A 20,332-nucleotide genomic window follows, 5' to 3' on the forward strand; every position below is an offset into this window, starting at 1 on the left:
AGCTAGACCATGGACAGATGGACTGATTCATGGCTGATGCAACCTAAATGAACTTTAGAACAAGCAAGCATTCTAAGCCCACCATATTAACCCGAGATTTATTGAGATTTTTTTTACTTTTAATTTTTCCAAAACTTAATTAATAATTACATTTTGAATTCAAATTAGTATATAAAAATTTGTACGACTCTTGAGTTAAAAAAGTATAACTTTAATTCTACAATTAAGAATCAATAGTCGCATAATTAGCACGGTGTAACCATTCTAAACTCTAAATCCAGTGCAACTCCATGTTCTTTAATAATTACTAATATAATCATAAAAAAGCTACAACTGGACTCCAAATTGGATACACCTCGGTATTTTGTCTCAGAATTTTAAATTTTTTAAATCTTGCAAAATCCATAATTCAGACTCCAAACCGAATAGTACAACTTGATATATATTAATTGGAAACATTAAAATTATTAAATAATTGAGCATCTATAATTGAAACTCCAATCAAGTGTTATGTATACCGGCATCATGCCGATAGTGTTTATTCATGCTATATACAATTTCGTAAATGCTATTTTTTTAGGATTTAAGAAAGAAATATTTTTCGTAAAAGCTTTAAAACTAAAATAGACACATAGTTTTCCCTAGCTTGTCCCTAAACGGTTTTGCTAAAAAACTGTTGACAGTTTTTTGTTTGGAAAACTTTCGATTTTCTAGCCATTAGATACGCTCTAGGATTCGTGCAACATATACAGCCAGAATTAAAAAAAAAATTCGCATGGGCAAGGCAGTCATCGAACATGATGCACACGTTAAGCTAAGCCATGCACCTTCTTATTAGCGATAACTCTTTTTTTATTATATATCACTTACACCCTAGTTATATATCACTTACATATTAGTTATAGAGTAGTTACATAGCACTTACACCCTAGTTACAAAGTAGTTACATGATAGTTATAGGGTAATTACATTGTATAAAATTATGATTTGCAATTTTTTTAGGAGCGCATATTACTTTTGAATTTGAAAGTTTTTTTTTCCCTTCTACATGTAGGCCAATTTCTTGTTGTTCAATCAGCTTGGACACTAAAATTCATGGTTTGTACTAGTGTGGATTCTTCCCCTATAACCATTGATGACAAACCCTGTAGTCAAAAAATTTGAAAGTTTTGGACCTAAATATTGTGAATAGAATTGATTGAGCGAGAGAGATTGAATGTAGAGAATGAATGAGCGATCCTTTATTGATAACAATGGTTACAATATATATAGGGGGGAGAGAGGCGGCAACAGAAGACGCGATGGTTTGGGAACCATCGCGTCCGTTACTAGAATCGCCGTGAGGCGAGAAGAGGTGTGGGGCACGACCAACCGTCGTGTCCCAGAGTTGGTTGCTGCTCTATCCATATAGTTGGATGAGATCACCCAAATATTTCATAACACTAAAAACTGTCGACAATTCCCTAACTTGTCCCTTTCATTAATATTAGCATATGGTAACGGAAGGCCGCGAGTAGAACGCGATTGACTTTTGCCTCGCTGTTGTCCATTATATTAACACGATCGGAAACTTCAGCGCAGCCGGAAGTCGCTCGCTCCAGCCACCAATTCGAATTGCATCTACACGGTCTACTGTGTTGAGTTTGCATTGTCACGCATGCATGTTCACCAACCAGCAAACAGAAAAAAAAGATGGAAGTTGAGAAGTACTCCCTCGTTTCACAATGTAAGTCATTCTAGCATTTTCCACATTTATATTGATGCTAATGAATCTAGACATATATATCTATCTAGATTCATTAGCATCAATATGAATGTGGGAAATACTAGAATGACTTAGTGAATAGAGGATAGAAAGTGCGTTTGGGCCTTTAAACGGCGGGGAAGAAAAGGCATGCATCGTCAACCTGGCCATCTAGGCATCTATATGTTTTTCTAACCTCTCCGATCCTTTTTTCCAGGGCAGGTCTACTATTTTATAGTTTTTCAATACACCGGTCAAATATCATCTGCACAAATACAATTCATTAATTGTTGATCAAATTATTATTTATTCTCTTATCCCACGTATATATATGTAATCACATTAGATTTCTATATCATGATTGTGGGTGTTTGCATGCAAGTCGATGCCTATGCCAATTGCTCACTGTATCCTCACATTAATTGAAGAATACTGAACAAATTAAACCGAAATCATCTATCTAGGTGGTATCATCAAATTAGGAGTGACATATATAAATGAACAGTCAAGACACATCGCAGCTTTGTAATTGTTAAATTTACATCAATAAATAAATGAAATACTAAATTTCAGACCCCTGCGAGGAGGGACAATCTCATATTTTCAATTCTATTTTTTCAGAATTATTAAATAAAAAAATTTGGACTCCAAGGCGAGTTCAATTTTGTATTTATTAACTGTGAGTCCACATTATCTATGATTTTTCTATTTTGAGATCTATTGAATTAGAAAATAAAAACTAGAACAAGGTTATAGAAAAGCATAAAGAACGCATTTGATACTCCAGCACTTTGCATTGATCATCAATTCTACGGTTTAAAATTATATAATAGAAAAATTAAAATCAAGATATTTTAATGTTTAGAATTATTAATAAACAAAATATATAATGGAAAGTAAATTTGGGTGTGATTTCTATAGCAATTGTGTAATTATTGACATTTTGAGTTTCTAGAGTATCTTGCAGTGAAAGCATTGGATGCTAAAAGCGGAGCATTGGTGTGGAGTAAGATTTTGTATATATTATTATTATTATCAAAATTCACAATTATTTTCAGTAGGAAAATTATATTACTTGGTTTTTATTAATCAATCTGTCAATTTAAAAATATAATTCTATGTTTAAAAAATATAATTTATACATTTCATATATATAGAAATAAAATGTAGAGTTTTGTCTGAATATAAAGATTCTTTTAAAGTCTATCTCCACGCAAATCCGCTAAGATGAAATCCACTAATTGCCTTTATGAGATATTTTTGAAAATAAATAACCAATATTCTAGAATATGATTAAGATTTTTAAAATATTAATATAGCACGTGCAACGCACGGGTTGACGACTAGTAATCAAATAATTTAAAATAAGATGCATATAACATTAATGTAATGACTGCACCCAAAACGAGTAGTATTGCAACCCAAAATCACATGAAATACAGAGATATAACATTAATTTATTACTTCGAATTTCTAGTTTTACCGCACTATATATCTGAGCATACATGTATATCTGTAAATGTTTATTTTCCAACACACCAATTAATTAAGCATTGACACATAACGGCTGAATGGTTCCCAAATCGCCAAGTATATACGACTACGACCATCACCATCCAAACGCCGAGTCGCCGACTACATCACCGAAACGATCCATCCAGCTACAGTGGAGGAGGAGGAGACGACGCCGCCGCCGGAATCCTGAAGTGGTCCAGCGCCGACCGCCCGTCGAGCCCCTTGCCGTTGAAGTGCGCCAGGAACTCCCCCGCCGTCGTGCCCCTGTACACCGCCGCCGCCCGCGCCCCGCCGCCGCCGACGACGACCGGGACGTACGGCCTCGTCGACGCGTACTCGACGCGGAAGAAGCACGCCACCGACACGCGAGCCGGCCCGGCAGCGCCGGTGGGCAGCACCCGGTGCTCCACGCTCCGGAGCCGGTCGTTCGACACCAGCTGGAGGAAGTCGCCGACGTTCACCACCAGCGCGCCGGCCACCGGGGGCACGTCCACCCACCGACGCCGCGGCTGGTCCAGCAGCGCCTGCAGGCCGCCGGAGGTGTCCTGCAGCAGCACGGTGAGGAAGCTGGGGTCGGCGTGCTTGGTCGCGCCCATCGTCGCCTCCGGCTCCGGGCACGCCGGGTAGTAGTTCGCCGCCACGCTCAGCCCGTCCGTGCACCCGGCTTCGCGGCCGAGGTACCCCGCGGGGAGGCCCAGCCCCTCCGACAGCAGCTCGAGCAGCCGTTCCCCGAGCCGCCGCGCCGCCGCGGCGTACTCCTCCAACACGCCCCTGCACGGCGGCGGGATCTCCTCCGGCGACGGCGGCTCCGGCCACATCTCGATCACCAACGTGTCGCGCCAGTTGGCCGCCGGCGAACGGAACAGGTCGAAGTTGGAGCTGAACCGGACCTTGCTGGCGACGTCCCTGGTGTAGTAGGGCACCTTCGCCTCCAGGGGCTCCTCGTTGAAGCGCCGCACCGCCGCGAGCATCGCCTCCATCAGCTCCCCGGCGACGCCATGGTTGACAACCTGGAAGAAGCCGACCGTCTCGGCTGCCGCCGTCACCTGTGAGACGACGTGGTCACGGTCGACGTCGGCCTTGGCGAGGTCGATGAGCGGGATGGCCGCGGCGGCCTCGGACGGCGAGGCGACGGGGAGTGGGTCGGGCGGGTGGCGGAAGAAGTAGGGGATGGTGGTGACGCCGGCGTCGACGAGGCCCTTGACGCCGGCCTTGGTGTCGTCGAAGGCGTGGAGGTCGCGGAGGCGGTCGGTGCCGGAGACGGTGGCCATATGCGCACGCGCGTCGTGAGTCGAGATGAGCAAGCAAACGCTAGGGCGCGGGCGGTGCAGGAACGAGGCGCGCTGGTGGCTAATTAAGACTTTTAAGAGCGACTGACGCCGCGCCGGTTGAACACTTGTGTATGGCTTGTGTATTTATAGGTGATAAAATCTTAATCTTATCTTAACTAATTAAAAGATTACTAATTTTCCAATCGTCACATTAGAATTTTCGTACCTTTTTTTCCGATTGATTCATGGCCTTGAGTACGTATCAAATACAAGCCGTAATTTTTTTTGTCCGTTTCGTCCGTTGCTCACGTCACAGAAAATCATCGCTCGCGTCAGCATGATTCATGCCTGCAATGCCGCGTCATCGCGCGATCATGAAAAAAAACGCGGCAACGGTAAGAAATAGCGAATCGAGGCGGAAAAAAAAAGCGAAGCAGATCTTCGCTTCTCCTCCCCTCCCGATTTCTTTTTTTTTCTTTTTATTTTTAAAAAATAAATAAACAATCTAAATTCCTAATCACAAACCCTACTAGAAAAATGATTTTTCATGGTGTTGGCCTAATATTTTCTCTGGCGGTGAAATGTGAAAACCGCCAGCAAGGTTTTAACGAGGGGTGGGAGGCAATGACCGCCAGCGAAAAAATATTTTCGTTGGCGGCTGAGTAATACGGGCCGCCAGTGAAGATTTTTCTATTTTCGCTGGCGGTATCTTCGGCGCGCCGCCAGCGAAAATAAGTTCATCTTCTCTGGCGGTATGATAATGTGGACCGCCATTGAAGATGAAGCTATTTTCACTGGCGGCGCTCTTTAGCCACCACCACCTTTATCGTTTTTTATGGCGGTGTGTTACGTAGCCCACCAGTGAAAATTGGTTCTCCTACATAAGGCATAGTGCCCGAGCTGCTATGCCATTTGAGCACGATTTTCTCTCTCTTATGAACTCAAACATAGGGGAGAAGTTTTTGAACTCGAATGGTTTGATAGATCTTTTGTACCAAAGGTTAGTTATACTTTATAGTACTCCATTTCTCAAGTTTTTTTTTCATTTTTATCCGTTCCATGTTGAGATTTTCCAAGGTCAAGTTTCCAAGGCATGTTCGTTTTGATTTGTTTTGTGGTGCTCAAAACGGTCAAAATTTTTATGATATATTGTACATGATCAATGTATATAGATTTCGCAATGTTTTGATAGGTTTATTTGTAGAAGATCTATATGTCACGATTGTTTTGTGCACTTTAGATCTATATCTGGTTATGGAAGAGAATTGAGAGAAAGAAAGAGGGTAGTTTGGTAATTTTGTCTAGTTTTTTCTAGTTGTATGTCTAGTTGTCATGTATTGGGAATATATGGATGGTAGTTTTTTTTTAAAAAAATGAAGTCATAATATAGTTTTAAATTTTCCGTGTTTATACTAATTGTAATATTTTTCACAATGTTTAATTTATTTTTTTACATATTAGCATAATTATTTTAATGTGACATATTATTAAAACTATTTAAACTAATTGTTAGTTTTTTTCTCAATGCATAGACGATGGCAGATAGATCATGGATGCATAGAGAGAGATATCATGCGTCATATATTGAAGGAGTCGACATATTTATGAAAGCTGCGAGGAAAAATGCTGTAGCTAAGAAGACAAATGAAATTAGATGTCCATGCAAACACTGCAAAAATCAGAAAATTTGGAATGATCCATCTGTAATCGAGTAACACTTGGTGACAGATGGATTTGTTGAAGGCTACACAAATTGGCCATACCATGGAGAAATCCCTGCAAGCTGTCAAGTTCCCAACCAAGAGATAGTAGTACAGGATGAAGTGTTCAATGACTGGAATTTCATGGTAGTAGAAGAAGAATCGGTTGATGATGATGGTTATGACACAGCTAATGATGTTGATGATGGTCATGTCACGGTAGATGATGCTGATGGTAGTGATGGAACTGCTTTTGATTTGGAGGAGATGTTGCGCCATGCTGAACCTGAAGTTGTGGCTGGCTCTGCTCGTGGTTTGGATAATTTCAATGCATTACAAAAGGCATCAAAGGAACTTTTGTACGATGAGGCAAAGGGTTGTGGAAAGGATTTCACATTGTTGCGTACGGTGCTTGAACTTCTGAGATTGAAGGCTAGAAACAATTGGTCCGATAGTAGTTTCAAGATTTGTTGGTTCTACTAAAAGAATTGTTGCCGAAGCCCAACTCAATGCCAACCAGCACCTATGAAGCGAAGAAGCTTATATGCCCGTTGTCATTGGGTGTGCAAAAGATACACGCGTGTGTTAACCATTGTATCCTATTCCGTAAAGAGTACGAGGATTTGGACAGCTGCCCAACATGCAAGAGTAGTCGATACAAAACAAGCCGTAGCCAGTCCGAGGGTCAGGATGTTGTCCTTGACGATCTTGAAGAGTCCGATCCATGCAAAGACAGCAACAAAAAGAAGATTTCCCAGCTGGTCATGTGGTACCTTCCGGTGAAAGATCGTTTGAAGCGTTTGTTCTCGAACCCGAGGGATGCCGAATTGATGCGCTGGCATCATGAAAAGCGAAAAAAGGATGGGATGATTCGACATCCTGCAGATGCAAGACAGTGGAAGGAATTTGACACAAAGTACCATAAGTTTGCAGATGACCCAAGAAACGTAAGGTTTGCATTGAGTACCGATGGAATGAATCTATTCAGTGACTTGAGCAGCTCACACAGTACGTGGCCAGTACTCCTAACCATGTACAACCTCCCAACGTGGCTGTGTCAGAAAAGGAAGTATATTTTGTTGACCGTCCTTGTACAAGGACCACGACAACCTGGCAATAACATGGATGTGTTTTTGGAGCCTTTGCTGGAGGATATGCGCGATTTGTGGAAACACGGGATCCGAGTTTGGGACGAATTCCTTCGGGAGTACTTCACGCTACATGCAATTATCTTTGTCACCGTGAACGACTTGCCCGCACTGTTTTCCCTATTGGGGCAGATCAAGGGGAAGACGGGTTGTGTTATTTGTGTGGATGGTACTGTGTACATGTATCTTAAGGGATCGAAGAAGCTAGTGTACATGCGGCACCGGCGTTTCTTAAGAAAGAAACACCCGTACCACTCCAAAGCAGAATATTTCGACGGTACTGTTGAGGAAGGTGATGCACCAGAACCATGGAAGGGTGATAAAGTGTTCAGAATGACCAAAAACCTAAAGGTTGTTTTTGGGAAGGTAAAAAAGAAAGAAACGAATAAGCGGAAGAGAAATGATGCCGAAGTGCCAGCAAGCCCTAGCGTGCCATTCAAGAAGCACTCCATTTTCTTTAAGTACCTTCCGTACTGGAAAGATTTAGACATACGCCATTCCATTGATGTCATGCACCTAGAGAAAAATGTCTTCGATAGCACCATTGGGATTATACTGGACATACCAACTAAGAGCAAGGATGGGCTGAAATCATGTAAGGACCTCGTGGATATGCAGATAAGGAAAGAGCTTCATCCTGTGGATGAAGGTAATAATCGAAAAGTGTACCTTTCGCCTGCTTGCTACACCTTGACAAGAGCGGAAAAGTGTACCTTTCGCCTGCTTGCTACACCTTGACAAGAGCGGAGAAAATGGCATTGTGCAAATCCCCACATGGGGTGAGAGTGCCTACTGGCTTCTCCTCAAACATTAAGCGACTAGTGTCAATGAAGGATCTGTCGCTTTCAGGCTACAATTCCCATGACTGTCATGTAATGCTCACAGTATTCCTCGCCATTGCAATTAGAGCAGTCGAACCAGTTCACGTAAAGCTGGTCATCACAAAGCTGTGCTATTTCTTCAATTCCATATCTCAAAAAGTAATTGATCCTGAAGAGTTAGGTCCTCTCCGGGCTTTCACTATACAGACAGTGTGCGAGCTTGAGATGTGTTTCCCTCCATCATTTTTCGATATGATGCAACACCTCATAGTTCATATCGTGCCTCAGGTAATTGCACTTGGGCCCCTTTACCTGCATCAGATGTGGCCTTTCGAACGATACATGTCCATTCTAAAAGGCTACGTACGGAACCGCGCCCACCCAGAGGGATCCATGATAGAGGGATACACAACCGAGGAGGTCGTTGAGTGTTGCATTGATTACCTAAAAGATGGGAAAGCAATTGGTTTATCGGTACCTCGACATGAAGGTAGATTATCTGGGAAAGGAACAAAAGGGAAGAAAAGAATCCACGACAATGACTACAAAAAAGTGAAAGATGCTCATTTCACTGTGCTGCAGCAACTCGCATTAGTGGAGCCGTACATAGAGCAACACATGCAGGAATTACAAGCAACAAATGTGGGTCGATCTAATACATGGATCATAAAGAAACACAAGCATCACTTTACTGAATGGTTCAAGGACCTCGATCTACCAGATGGCCATACCATGGAAGAAAGAACAATTAAAATGCTAGCTGACGGGCCATCAAGTGTGTACACCTCATGGCAAGCATATGATCTGAATGGATATACGTTTTACACAAAAGCGAAAGACAAAAGGAGTCATGCCAAAATAGTGGCGTTCGAGTAGAAGCAATCGACACAACTGGGCAAAAGAGCACATACTATGGATTCATAGAAGAAATCTGCGAACTAGACTACAGGCCAAATATGCAGATTCCACTGTTTCGGTGCCAATGGGTGAAACACCCAGCCGGCATGTCTGTGGACAACTTTGGGCTGACAATTGTCGACTTCGACAACGTAGGCCACAAGGATGACCCATGGGTGCTTGCCGATCGGGTCGCTCAAGTTTTCTATGTGACAGACCCATCTAATTTGAAGAAAGACAGTTATTTCGGGAAAACAAAGGATTTTGGGAGTTGATGATGTCGAAGATATCGAGGCATACAATCAATATGAGAACATGACACTATTTACAGATTTTCGAAACAAGATACTACGCGTCGAAGAATCAATTGACGAATCGCCGAAGCCATACATGAGAAATGAAGGTGTAGGGAGATATGTGAAAGGCTAATTCATGTGAACTGATGGATGATGAGTATTTATGTATGAAGTGCGACATGCATGATGATGGATAATGTTGAATATTATTTAAGTATTAATATGTGACATGATGAATATTTAAGTATTAATATGTGACATGATGAATATTTAAGTATTAATTTTATATTTTTTATTCAAACAATTTAATAAAATATTAAATATTTTTTTTAAAAAAATAAATATTTAAGTATTTATGTTGTGTAAATTTTACTTACATATATCTGCATTAAAAAAAGAAAAGAATTAAAATCATTAAACAATTTTCGCTGGCGGGCCAATAAGAACACCGCTAGCAAAAATCATTTTCGCTGGCGGTGAGATTAGGTGGCCCGCCAGTGAAAAATCATCGCCTATAAGTACACCAACGCCCTAAAATTTTCTAAGTCCGGTGAAGGCGCGAAAACCGTAGCGCCGCCAGGCTGCCCAAATTTTGTGCGCCAGCGAAAAACCTAGCGCCTCCACCGCCGACCGCCGCCTACTCCGCCGACCGCCTCCTCCGCCGACCGCGTCCTCCGCCGACCGCCGCCGCCTCCACCGCCGACCGCCGCCTACTCCGCTGACCGCCTCCTCCGCCGACTGCCGCCTACTCCGCCGCCGCCTCCTCCGCCGACCGCCGCCGCCTCCACCGCCGACTGCCGCCTACTCCGCCGACCGCCTCCTCCGCCGACCGCGTCCTCCGCCGACCGCCGCCTACTCCACCGCCTCCTCCGCCGCCTACTCCGCCGACCGCCGCCTCCTCATCCGTCGACCGCCGCCGCATCCTCGCTGGTGAGCATATGATGAATGCCTGGGATATTTGATATGCATGGTTTGATGAATGGTTGTTGAAATGCCTTGGATGATATTTGATGAATGTTTGATGAAATGCCTGGGATATTTGGGATATTTGGCAGCAGGGATATTTGGGATATTTTGAGTTTGAAATGGATATTCAGAACTGAACAAGCAAACTGAACTTGTACAAACAGTACATATTCAGAGAATTCTGAATTTTTTCAGTAGTGGAGCTTCAGTTGTACAAACAGCAGCAGGGATATTTGGGTTAATTCTGAATTTTTCAGTACAAACAGTACATATCCCCATTTAGCAAATTCTGAATTTGTGATAAACAGTACATATCCCTTTTTTCCTCTTCAATAACAGACAAACACTTTGATCGTTAATTTGCAGGGCAGCTCAAAACACACTAACACATATTCTTCTTTTTTCAGTGAACACTGCTCTTCTTATTATAAAAACTGAAACTCAAGTGCAAATGTGATTTAAATGCTGAAATATGCTGTAGAGAAAACTGAAAACTGAAATCTGAGATATCTTCATTAATTGAGTTTAGGTTCTCTGATCTGAATCTGATCTTAATTAGTAATACTGAATATAGTTATAGTAATACTGAATATAGTTCTAAATCTGAGTTAGTAATACTGAATATAGTTATACACCTTTTTTAAAGCTATGGAAAAACACAATGAAGCACAACCCGCGGGTGACAAGGCCAATGAAACTGAACCTATCGGCTTGCAAGTAATCGCGGAAGAATCATCGTCATCAAGCTCCGGTGAAGCAGGGAGTGACTCGTATCACTCGCCGAGTGACCCTCATCCTTCTCCTCCAAGGAAGAATAAGGGCGGTGGTGAGGACGACGAGGTTGACTCGGATTACATTCCCCCTGAGCCGGTGGTACGTAACATATTTTGTTTATCCAAATCTAATTGTGAGTGCGGATTTTAACCGATGACATGTCAAATACAATTACAGAAGAATGCTCCACGCCGCTCAAAAAGGAAAGCGCAAGCTGCACCTACAGAAAGGGAACCAACTGTGGAAGCCGCATCTGCCGTGTGCCCAACAGCTTCTAGTAAACCCAAAAAAAGAAGAGGCGAGCGAGGCAAAAACGTGCTGTCAAAAGAAGTCCACGCCCTTACGCGGATCGGTGAGAAAGGGGAACCTCTATCGCCTGAAGATGTATGTTCCAAGTATAGCAACCAATGTGGGGCGATAGTAAGGGATAACGTGGAGATCACATTTAAAGATTGGAAGAAAGTTAACCCAGCTAAAAAGAACATGTGTTGGACGGAGCTGAAAAGTAAGTTTTCTTTTCCAGAAGGGACAGACGAAGAAGTAGCGAAGGATTTCGCGCTGAAGACTATGGGCAAGTTATGGCGAAACTGGAAAACGGATCTGAACACGAAATATGTTCAAAAGGATCGCCAACCTTTTAATGACTATGGAAAGATAACAAAGGCCCAGTGGGAAGAATTCGTGGCCTTGAAGACATCAGCGGAAGAAAAAGAGAAGAGCCAGAAAATGTCAGAACTGACAATAAAAAACATCTATCCTCATCATTTGGGATCGGCCGGTTACCGTCCTAAAGCCAAGAAATGGAGAAAAGAAGAAGAAGAATTAAAAAAGGCAGGCAAACCAATTCCTATGGAACATCATAACGAACGAGCCAGGAACTGGGTGCATGCTAGAACCCCATCTTTTAACTCGGAGGGCGATGTAGTCTTCAAAGATCCAAAGCTCCAGCAGGTAGCCAACAAGATGAAGGAGATCGTCACACAACAAAAGGATGGGATATTCGTGCCAGACAGAGAAGTGGACCAACTGTCAGTTGCTTTGGGAACCTCGGAGCATGGAGGCAGCGTTCGAGGAGTCTCCTCAAAGGCTAGTTGGAAGGATGGCTTCAAAGAAGATGCTGCTAGCTACAAGAAACGTGATCGATATAAGGAGGAGTTAGTGGCTAGCTGTAGGGCAGCAACATTGCAAGAATGCATAAGATTTTTTAACCGAAACCCGGAACTTCAGCAACGCGTTGATAGGATGCAAGATGCGTTTCCTATGCCCGATGTCCCTAGCTATCCAGTCGATGATATAAAGGAAGATACTCCTTGCTGACTGCTTATTCCGGTTGGAAGGACAGGAAAGACAATTCAGGTTGCAACTGGAAGGGCAATGCCAGGGCGCAGATTTCATTGCCAAGATATACCAGATGACTATGCCAAGGAAGAGGTGCGGACGGTAAATGAGGATCATAGGATGTACGAGATAGACTTTCCAACACCCGAGGATATCGTGTACCTTGGAGATGCAGTTGACCAGATAATACTATGGCACAAAAAGGATATTCAATTAGGATCAACGGATTCTCCGCCAAGGATACTGCGGTCACTATGTCATGCCTTGCGTAACATGGACGAAGAACCGAGGGATCCTCCAGAAGATGCATCACCTCGGCATCAACCTGAAAAGCAAGTCGATCAGCCTGAAAAACAAGCAGATGAACCAGAGCTTGCAAAGCAATCCAATCAGCCTGAAAAGCACGCAGATGAACCAGAGCTTGCACATCCAATGCCTGAGCAACCAGAGCCTGAGCAGCCAATGCTTGATAAAGCAGAGCTTGAAAGGGAAGAAGAGGTTGTACAAGAAAGGGAAAAAGAGGTTGTACAAGAGAGGGAAGAAGAGGCTGTAGAAGAGCACAAAGAAAAAAGTGCGCCCAAGAAAAAGTTTGTGGTAAAGGCATTCCCAGGAAGGAAGAGAGATATCAAGGGGAAAGCAAAGGATGTTTATGATAAAAGGAAAGCAAAAGGCCTGAAAATAAGCTTGGATAAAACTTTGAGTTTTATTCCTACCGTTGATGTGCCAGAACTATTTGAGAATGGCAAAGCATTCCTCCCCACATGGGAATTAGAAGAAGGACCTTGGCAATTAAAAAGGTGGCATGAATGGTACATGAAAGCAAGTAGAATAAAAGGCCTTTCATCATTTACAGTTGCCGTTTCAGAGGAGGTTTTCATGAGCGGGCCATGTCTACTACATGTTAGTTTTAAGGATATGCATGCTCTCTACCGTAGGCAAAGACTCGATGCCAATTTGGTCGCCATTTGGTGTCTGTAAGTGCACGAGTACTAGCTAAATTGATGATAGTACCTATGCATTATAGTACTAACTAATTCGATCATCCATTTTTTGAAGGATGAATTACGTCATAGCAGAACAGATGCGTGAGACTGTCGGCTTCCTAAACCCTTGCCGTATAAGTAAGCCGAACCACACCTTCACGCTAGATGAGAAGAGGGTACCAGCACATGTTGCGGCCATGACTCCCGAAGAGAGAGATGCATACCTGACAGAAAGGCATCAAGCTAAAATTCGCGATGTGGCTACTTACGTAGCTATAGCACTTGAATCAATGCAGGGCAAAGAATGCATCTACGCCCCATACGCCTTTGAGTAAGTTTTCAGATCTAATATCTACTAGGAGTATATACTTAATCGCGGCTCGACTAAGGATTTTTTTTTGTAGCGACCACTGGATTACTTTTCTTCTATATCCAAAGTATAACGAAGTTATAGTCTTGGATTCTCTTGATAAAGACATACAATCATATCAGGAAATCCTCAGAATCTTCGATCTGTAAGTTATATATATATGGACGATTGTTTTATTCTCATGACAACATGTTGTTAGCTTTGATGAATCTAAATTAATTGTTTTCTTCAAGCAGTGCATATAAAAGGTATTACCAGGTAGGCGGACAACGGCGAAACGACAGAGATCAAATATACATCCGCAATAAGTGGCCGGTAATTAATTTTGGACGACATACAACTACTTAATTTTTATAAATGCATGTGTATATCCATTTATAATTAACTAATATACCTTATATTGATGTCAAAAGTGTCACAAGCAACCGAAGGGAAGCGTATTATGTGGATATTATACTTGCGAGTTCCTTAGGATCAATGGTCAATATTGCAAAAATTATGGAGATGTAAGTAGATGCCATCAATACGTTTGTTAAATTAATTGCTAACTTTGAATTGCTAACAAGTTCTGTTGCCATTATCTCGATGCAGCTTCCAAAATTTCCCAAGAGTGATAGGGAGCTGGATGATAAATCCATTCAGAATATACAACGAGACTTGTGCTATTTCATTCACAATGAATGTTGTCACCAGCTTGGGAGGTTTTTTGAGAAAGAAGGGCTTTTGAGCTTGCCAGAAAACGATATTCTTTCTAACTGGAGCAAGCATGCAATTTAAATTCAACGTCAATGTCGTTAGTCGACTTTTAAGACTAGCAGTAGTGGGATATAGTAGTAGTTAGCACATATATATGTGAAAATGTCCAGGTCTGCAGGTGATGGAGAAGAAGGTGGTGAAGTCTGAAATCTGAAATCTGAATTTACTTTTGAATCTGAAATCTGGATGGTGGTACCTCCTGCTATTTTTGTTGCTGCTGCTATTCTGATCTGAAAATAGATATTGAAATGCAGCACATGTATGTTTCAGACAATATATTAAAATTGAGATGAACTATGTTGCTGCTTCTGCTGATTGCGATTGAACTGATTCAGGTGAATGCTAGCTTTATATATATAGGGACATTTTATTTTGTAACTGAAACTGATCTGCAAGATGAAAAATGATGTGATGATGTCCCAGCTGTATATATGTGATGTATGGCTAAATATATCTGAAGAGCTGTAGGACTGAATATGAATACGAGCTATGAATCTAAGTCTGAATCTGAATTTAGTGCAGTTGCAGTACTGAACCATTGCAGATGGGATTTTCCAGGAGATGAGCTGTTTGCTGCATTTTTCAGGAATTGGTACATTCAGGATTCTGTGCTGCAATTTTTGAATTTACTCTCTGAAATGGATATGTTCTGTTCAGAAATATATGCACATAAGTTAATAAATGGGTAGATGCAGAAATATATATACTTGTCCTGAAATTTATATGTTATGATCTGAAAATTGTATACATATGCTGATCTGAAACTGATCAAGTGCAAATGTAATTTAAATTATATATATTCTGAAATCTGTCCTAGTATATGTTTTGGAGAGCTGTGGGTGAATTCTGAAATCAGACCTAGTATACTACCTGTGGGTGAATTCTGAATTTGAGCACAAAAAGATGTATTGTATTCTGCTATTTTTCTGAAATCTGAAATTATATAGCCAAATAGTGTAAGTTTTCACTGGCGGGCCACGTGTCAATAAATGGCTGGCGAGAAGTTTACCCTGGCGGCCCACGTGTCAACACACGGATGGCAGGCAGTTTTCTCTGGCGGCCCACGTGTCAGCAAACAACTGACTGAACGCATCTTTGCTGGCGGCTGTCCTTAGGCAGACGCTAGCGAAGCAAGTTTTCTCTGGCGGTTAGTACTAGCGAGCCGCTAGCGAAGAAAGTTTTCGCTTGCGGCTAGCTTTAGCGAACCGCCAGAGAAGAGATTTTCGCTGGCGGCTCCATTGAGAAAGCCGCTAGCGAAAATAGATCTTCTCTAGCGGCTGGACTCCGCCAGAGAAAACTATACATCTTCACTGGCCTTTACTCTCTGGCGGCTCCTACTACCGCCAGTGAAAACCTGTTTTAGCCGCCACAAAAAACGTATTTCGTAGTAGTGAAAAGGAAAAGATCTAATCTCTAATCTATAACTACTTAAAAAATTTAAAAAGTTTCCATCGTCCGTATATTAAAAAAACCTATTATCTTAACTAATTAAAAGATTTACACCTAATTTTCATCCATATGACCGTGCGATCCGTCCCTCCCAAAATTTTGGTTCGTTTATTTGAGTCCGAGTCTGTCTTAAAAAAACATCCCCGAGCTAGATCCCCAAATCAATCAATCAACTAGACAACCAAAAACAACAAGAAAATACCAAATTTAATCTTCGACCTCATGAATTTGATCCCCACAATAAACCCATGTATTATCATAAATCCAACAACAAAGGCAGGAGGAGGCACGTCGGGTGTCAAGGTGACCAGCGCATTCAGTGGCGGCGCAGAGGACGGTGAGGCGGCGCGGCTCCAGAGCCCTTCCTCCCGCCGGATCTGGCGGAGGGAGGGCGCCTCTGGGCGGCCACCGCTCCTCCCACTACACGCCGCCGACGCAGCCGCTCGCCGCTGCCACGGAGGGGAGGGCGCGGCCATCGCCACCGATGCCGCCTCCCGCTGCTGGCCGCACCGTCTCCGCCCACCGCCGCCACCCGTCACCCACCGCCTCCTTTCTTGCGCCGCCGCCTGCCGCCTCGGCTCTGAGAGAGAGGAAAGCGAGAGAGGAGAGGAAAACGAGAGACCGAGAAAAAATCATGCGAGATCTCGGCCTTATCTCCTCGATGGCCCCACTGGCTCGGCTCAACTCGGCCTTATCTCCGCTGTGGATGGATGGATAAGACTCGGCTCGGTTTTTGCAGGTGCCTTTTTTTTTTAAGAAAAACAGTGTTATAGGTGTCGGTTTTAAATTAACCTGCACCTATGATATTTTATAAGTGTTGGTTTTTTTTTTAAAAAGCCGACACCTCATAACTAACTAAAAGATGTAACTTTCCGATCATCACCTCATCCGTCAACACGATACTTTTTCGTCCGTCCCCTCCAAAAAGGAATAGTTAATTATTTGCCACTCTTACCGATGGTGATAAATGATTTGCCACTGGACCCACATGTCATAAACACATGAGGGCCCACATGTTATAGACATCGAGTGGCAAATAATTAATTGACACATCTTAAAAATGCCCCAAAGTTAAATATCCAGGAATCCCTCGTCCAGAACGTCTGAGATGAGACTCCAAGACAAAAAGATAATCATCTAGAGTCCGCATCAACAACCAAATGCACGAGCGATTCAGCGAAAATTCATCACAAACATAGATACAAAATCCAATAGGACAATCAAGCGAAAGAGGAAAAAAAATAAAACATCACCGGAAGCCGCCGCCACCATCGTAGCCGTCAGATCCGGCGTGGGAAGCCACCGCCATGCGTGTAGCCGTCGAGGCTGCCGGATCCGCCGCGGGAACTGCTACCACTGTCGTCGCCATCGGATCCACCGCGGGAAGCCACCGGCGCCATCGGTGCCACCGGATCTACCCGCGGGAAGCCGCCGCACTGAGAGGCGCCGCTAAGAGGGGAGGGGAGGGGAAGGGGGAGAGGGAGTGGCAGAGAGGGGGCGGCGGAGGAGGAGTGGTGCCGCCGGTCGGGAGAGGGGAGGGGAGGGGGCAATGCGCCGCTGGTCGGGGAGGGGCCGAGCGGAAAGAGGAGCTTGCAGTCGGGGGAAGGTGTGATTAGGGTTAGTGTTTTGATGGATTTAGAATCAATCTGAGCCGTCCATCAAAACAAAATGGCTCAGATCGAGCCGGCGTCCATATCGGGCCGTAGCACCACGCGCAATAGCTGGCTGATAAGGTCTAATGGGACTTTTTCTTACAACTTTTTTTATTTCTATAAGGAATATGTTTTTTTAAGGGCTCATATCATAAAATCTAAATCCTAATCATCTAATATTTTTATATTTATTATATTTTTAGTTTATCCACTGCAATAAAAAAAATCTTTTTTATAAAAAAATCATCTAAAATGTTTAAACTATAAAAAAAATCTTGACCTGTTCCCTTTGCTCTTTTTTTTTTCTTTGTCCCTATCCGCTCTTTTTTTTTATATTTTTTCCCTCACTGTCTAATCTTCTTTCATTTTTTTATATCTACTTATTAATATTTGACCTCAAATACGATTTGTAAATAAAAAACAATACTTACTCTCACCAAAATAGCAAGATTGATTTTTACGATTGGTTAAACTCAACACATTTTATTCAGGTAACAATACACATGTATATTCCCATGATTGCAAAGTGGGTATAATTTAACTGGATAGGTTTCTTGTGGAGGAACCAATCAACCTAGATTCAAATCTTTGATTTAAGACGGGTGCTTAAGGCGTTTGCGGTAACTTCGTCAATCTCAATGCTCGTGTTGTGAGTGCGTTTGTGGTAACTTCGTCAATCTCAATGCTCGTGTTTCTAAAAATATATATATTCTCGCAACTCAAAGTACATTTAGCAAAAAAATCCACTCGTATTTTATTAGACCTACCTACATAAGAAAAATAAATATTTCCATTTGTGATACAAATTTTCATCCGTCGCCTTTTGGGTAAAGAAAATCGCATGGTTCGTTCATCCATTTTCTCCCATACTACAAATCATCCAAACTAAACATCATATATATTCCACAAATATAAAGCAGATTATTTATCTAAAAACAAACATTTTTTTAGCAGATTAGTTGTCTAAACCAAACAACACCTTTTGTCACTGTACACACTCTGTGATCACCCGGTGCAACGCACGGGCACTTTTGCTATAAGTTATAATTATGTAATTTTTTTAACAAGAGGAACAGTCAAATGTTAGCTTGCGGAGGTGACGACGACACCAGCATTGTGGTAGTTGGAGTCATGGAGCAAGAGCTGTATGAAGACTGGACACAAAATGTTGACAAGTTTTTTTTGTGATGTCCTTTTTAGCTATTCTTCTATTCCTCTTTTGGTAGTGGCAAGTTGTTTTTTATGTCCTTTCACTGGTGGAGAAACCATCTTTGGTCGGTCAGCCGATTTTCACAATAGTGCCGGTTCCACTAAAAACCGGGACTAAATATGGTGGCCACAGCGGGCATATTTGACATTTAGTCTCGGTTGGTAACATCTTTAGTCCTGGTTCTAAAGATGTCAGGCCTTGTCAAGCCCCCGCGCATCAACCGGGACTAAAGATCCTCTTTATATATGTCTTCTTCCTCCTCCAGCCCTAGCAAGCTTCAAAATTTCTCAAAAAAAGAGGGGAGGTCATGCCAAAATTTTTTGTGAAATTTTTTTGGTGATTATTTACAAATCGGAGGTGTCTAAAAGGATAGTAACTTCATCCTCCAATGTTTTTTTTTGTTGTTATATTACTTTTGGAGCTATGTTTCACACTTTTTTTTGTCACCAAAACTTTGTTGTAAGTTGATGAGAGAGAAAATTTGTGTGGCGAAGAAGAATATATAGGAATTTTGTTTGTTTACTTAAAAAAGTTTTATTCTCATAGTTTAAAATATAATGAAAATTAATCTTAAATAATAGAAAACAAACTAAATTGAAAATTAAAAGAAGCACAACATACTATTAGTTTAAAACTTCAAAAATAATAAATAAGAATTGTTTGTTGGATTATTTTATAATTATTGTATGAATAATGATATGTTATTATTGTATGACTGTTGAAAGAGTTTTCATCAACGAAGAAGTCCTTAATCCCGAGGGTGAATTCTACTACGACGGATCGACAATTCATAACGTCGGTCCTTCTTCTTCTGACATAACGCCGGCGTCGAAGTCGTAGCTAGCTAGCGAGCAAATGAATTGTACTCTACATGCATGTATATGTTTATAGATATACACATTTACTTTAGTGTAAATATATATTTTGATAATATATATGCAGATAAAATGTTAAGTGCTTTAAATTATACATGTGTAATTTATAATATATGTGTGTGTGTGTCTATATATATATATATATATATATATATATATATATATATATATATATATATATATATATATATATATATATATATATATATATATATATATATATATATATATATATATATATATATATATATATATATATATATATATATATATATATATATTGAACCGGTCCTTAATTGTCATGAGCACGACCATCAAAACCATGTGCTCACAACCCACCATTATCAAGTTTTAGTTGGCACATTAATTAATTAACCAATCATGATCAACCATCGTGAGCTATCATTAAGCCATCATTAAATAATAGTGAATCATAAGTATCCCATTTATATGAGCAAGTGTCTCTAAGCATGGCTAAGCATCCTAAACACTTTAGCTAAAACCATATAATGTTCTAGCTAGTCCAATTATTAACCAAGTGATAAATAATAGGTAATCAACATCAAA

General features: G+C 41.6%; 1 protein-coding gene and 1 long non-coding RNA gene across 2 annotated transcripts; one reads left to right on the top strand and one right to left on the bottom strand.

Moving 5' to 3' along the window:
- Positions 1-3,181: 3,181 nt before the first annotated feature.
- LOC4345477 (DIBOA-glucoside dioxygenase BX6) lies at positions 3,182-4,643 on the bottom strand. The gene has a single exon (XM_015793367.3). The coding sequence runs from the start codon at positions 4,528-4,530 to the stop codon at positions 3,406-3,408; it is 1,125 nt and encodes a 374-aa protein (XP_015648853.1). The 5' UTR covers positions 4,531-4,643; the 3' UTR covers positions 3,182-3,405.
- An 8,905-nt stretch (positions 4,644-13,548) lies between these two features.
- Positions 13,549-14,888, top strand: LOC9266249 (uncharacterized). The gene is made up of 5 exons (XR_010734738.1): positions 13,549-13,784; positions 13,858-13,968; positions 14,060-14,138; positions 14,237-14,329; positions 14,415-14,888. It is a non-coding gene; the product is annotated as an uncharacterized lncRNA (long non-coding RNA).
- Positions 14,889-20,332: the final 5,444 nt, after the last annotated feature.

The sequence above is a fragment of the Oryza sativa genome, chromosome 8, assembly GCF_034140825.1.
Source record: "Oryza sativa Japonica Group chromosome 8, ASM3414082v1".
NCBI lineage: Eukaryota > Viridiplantae > Streptophyta > Magnoliopsida > Poales > Poaceae > Oryza > Oryza sativa.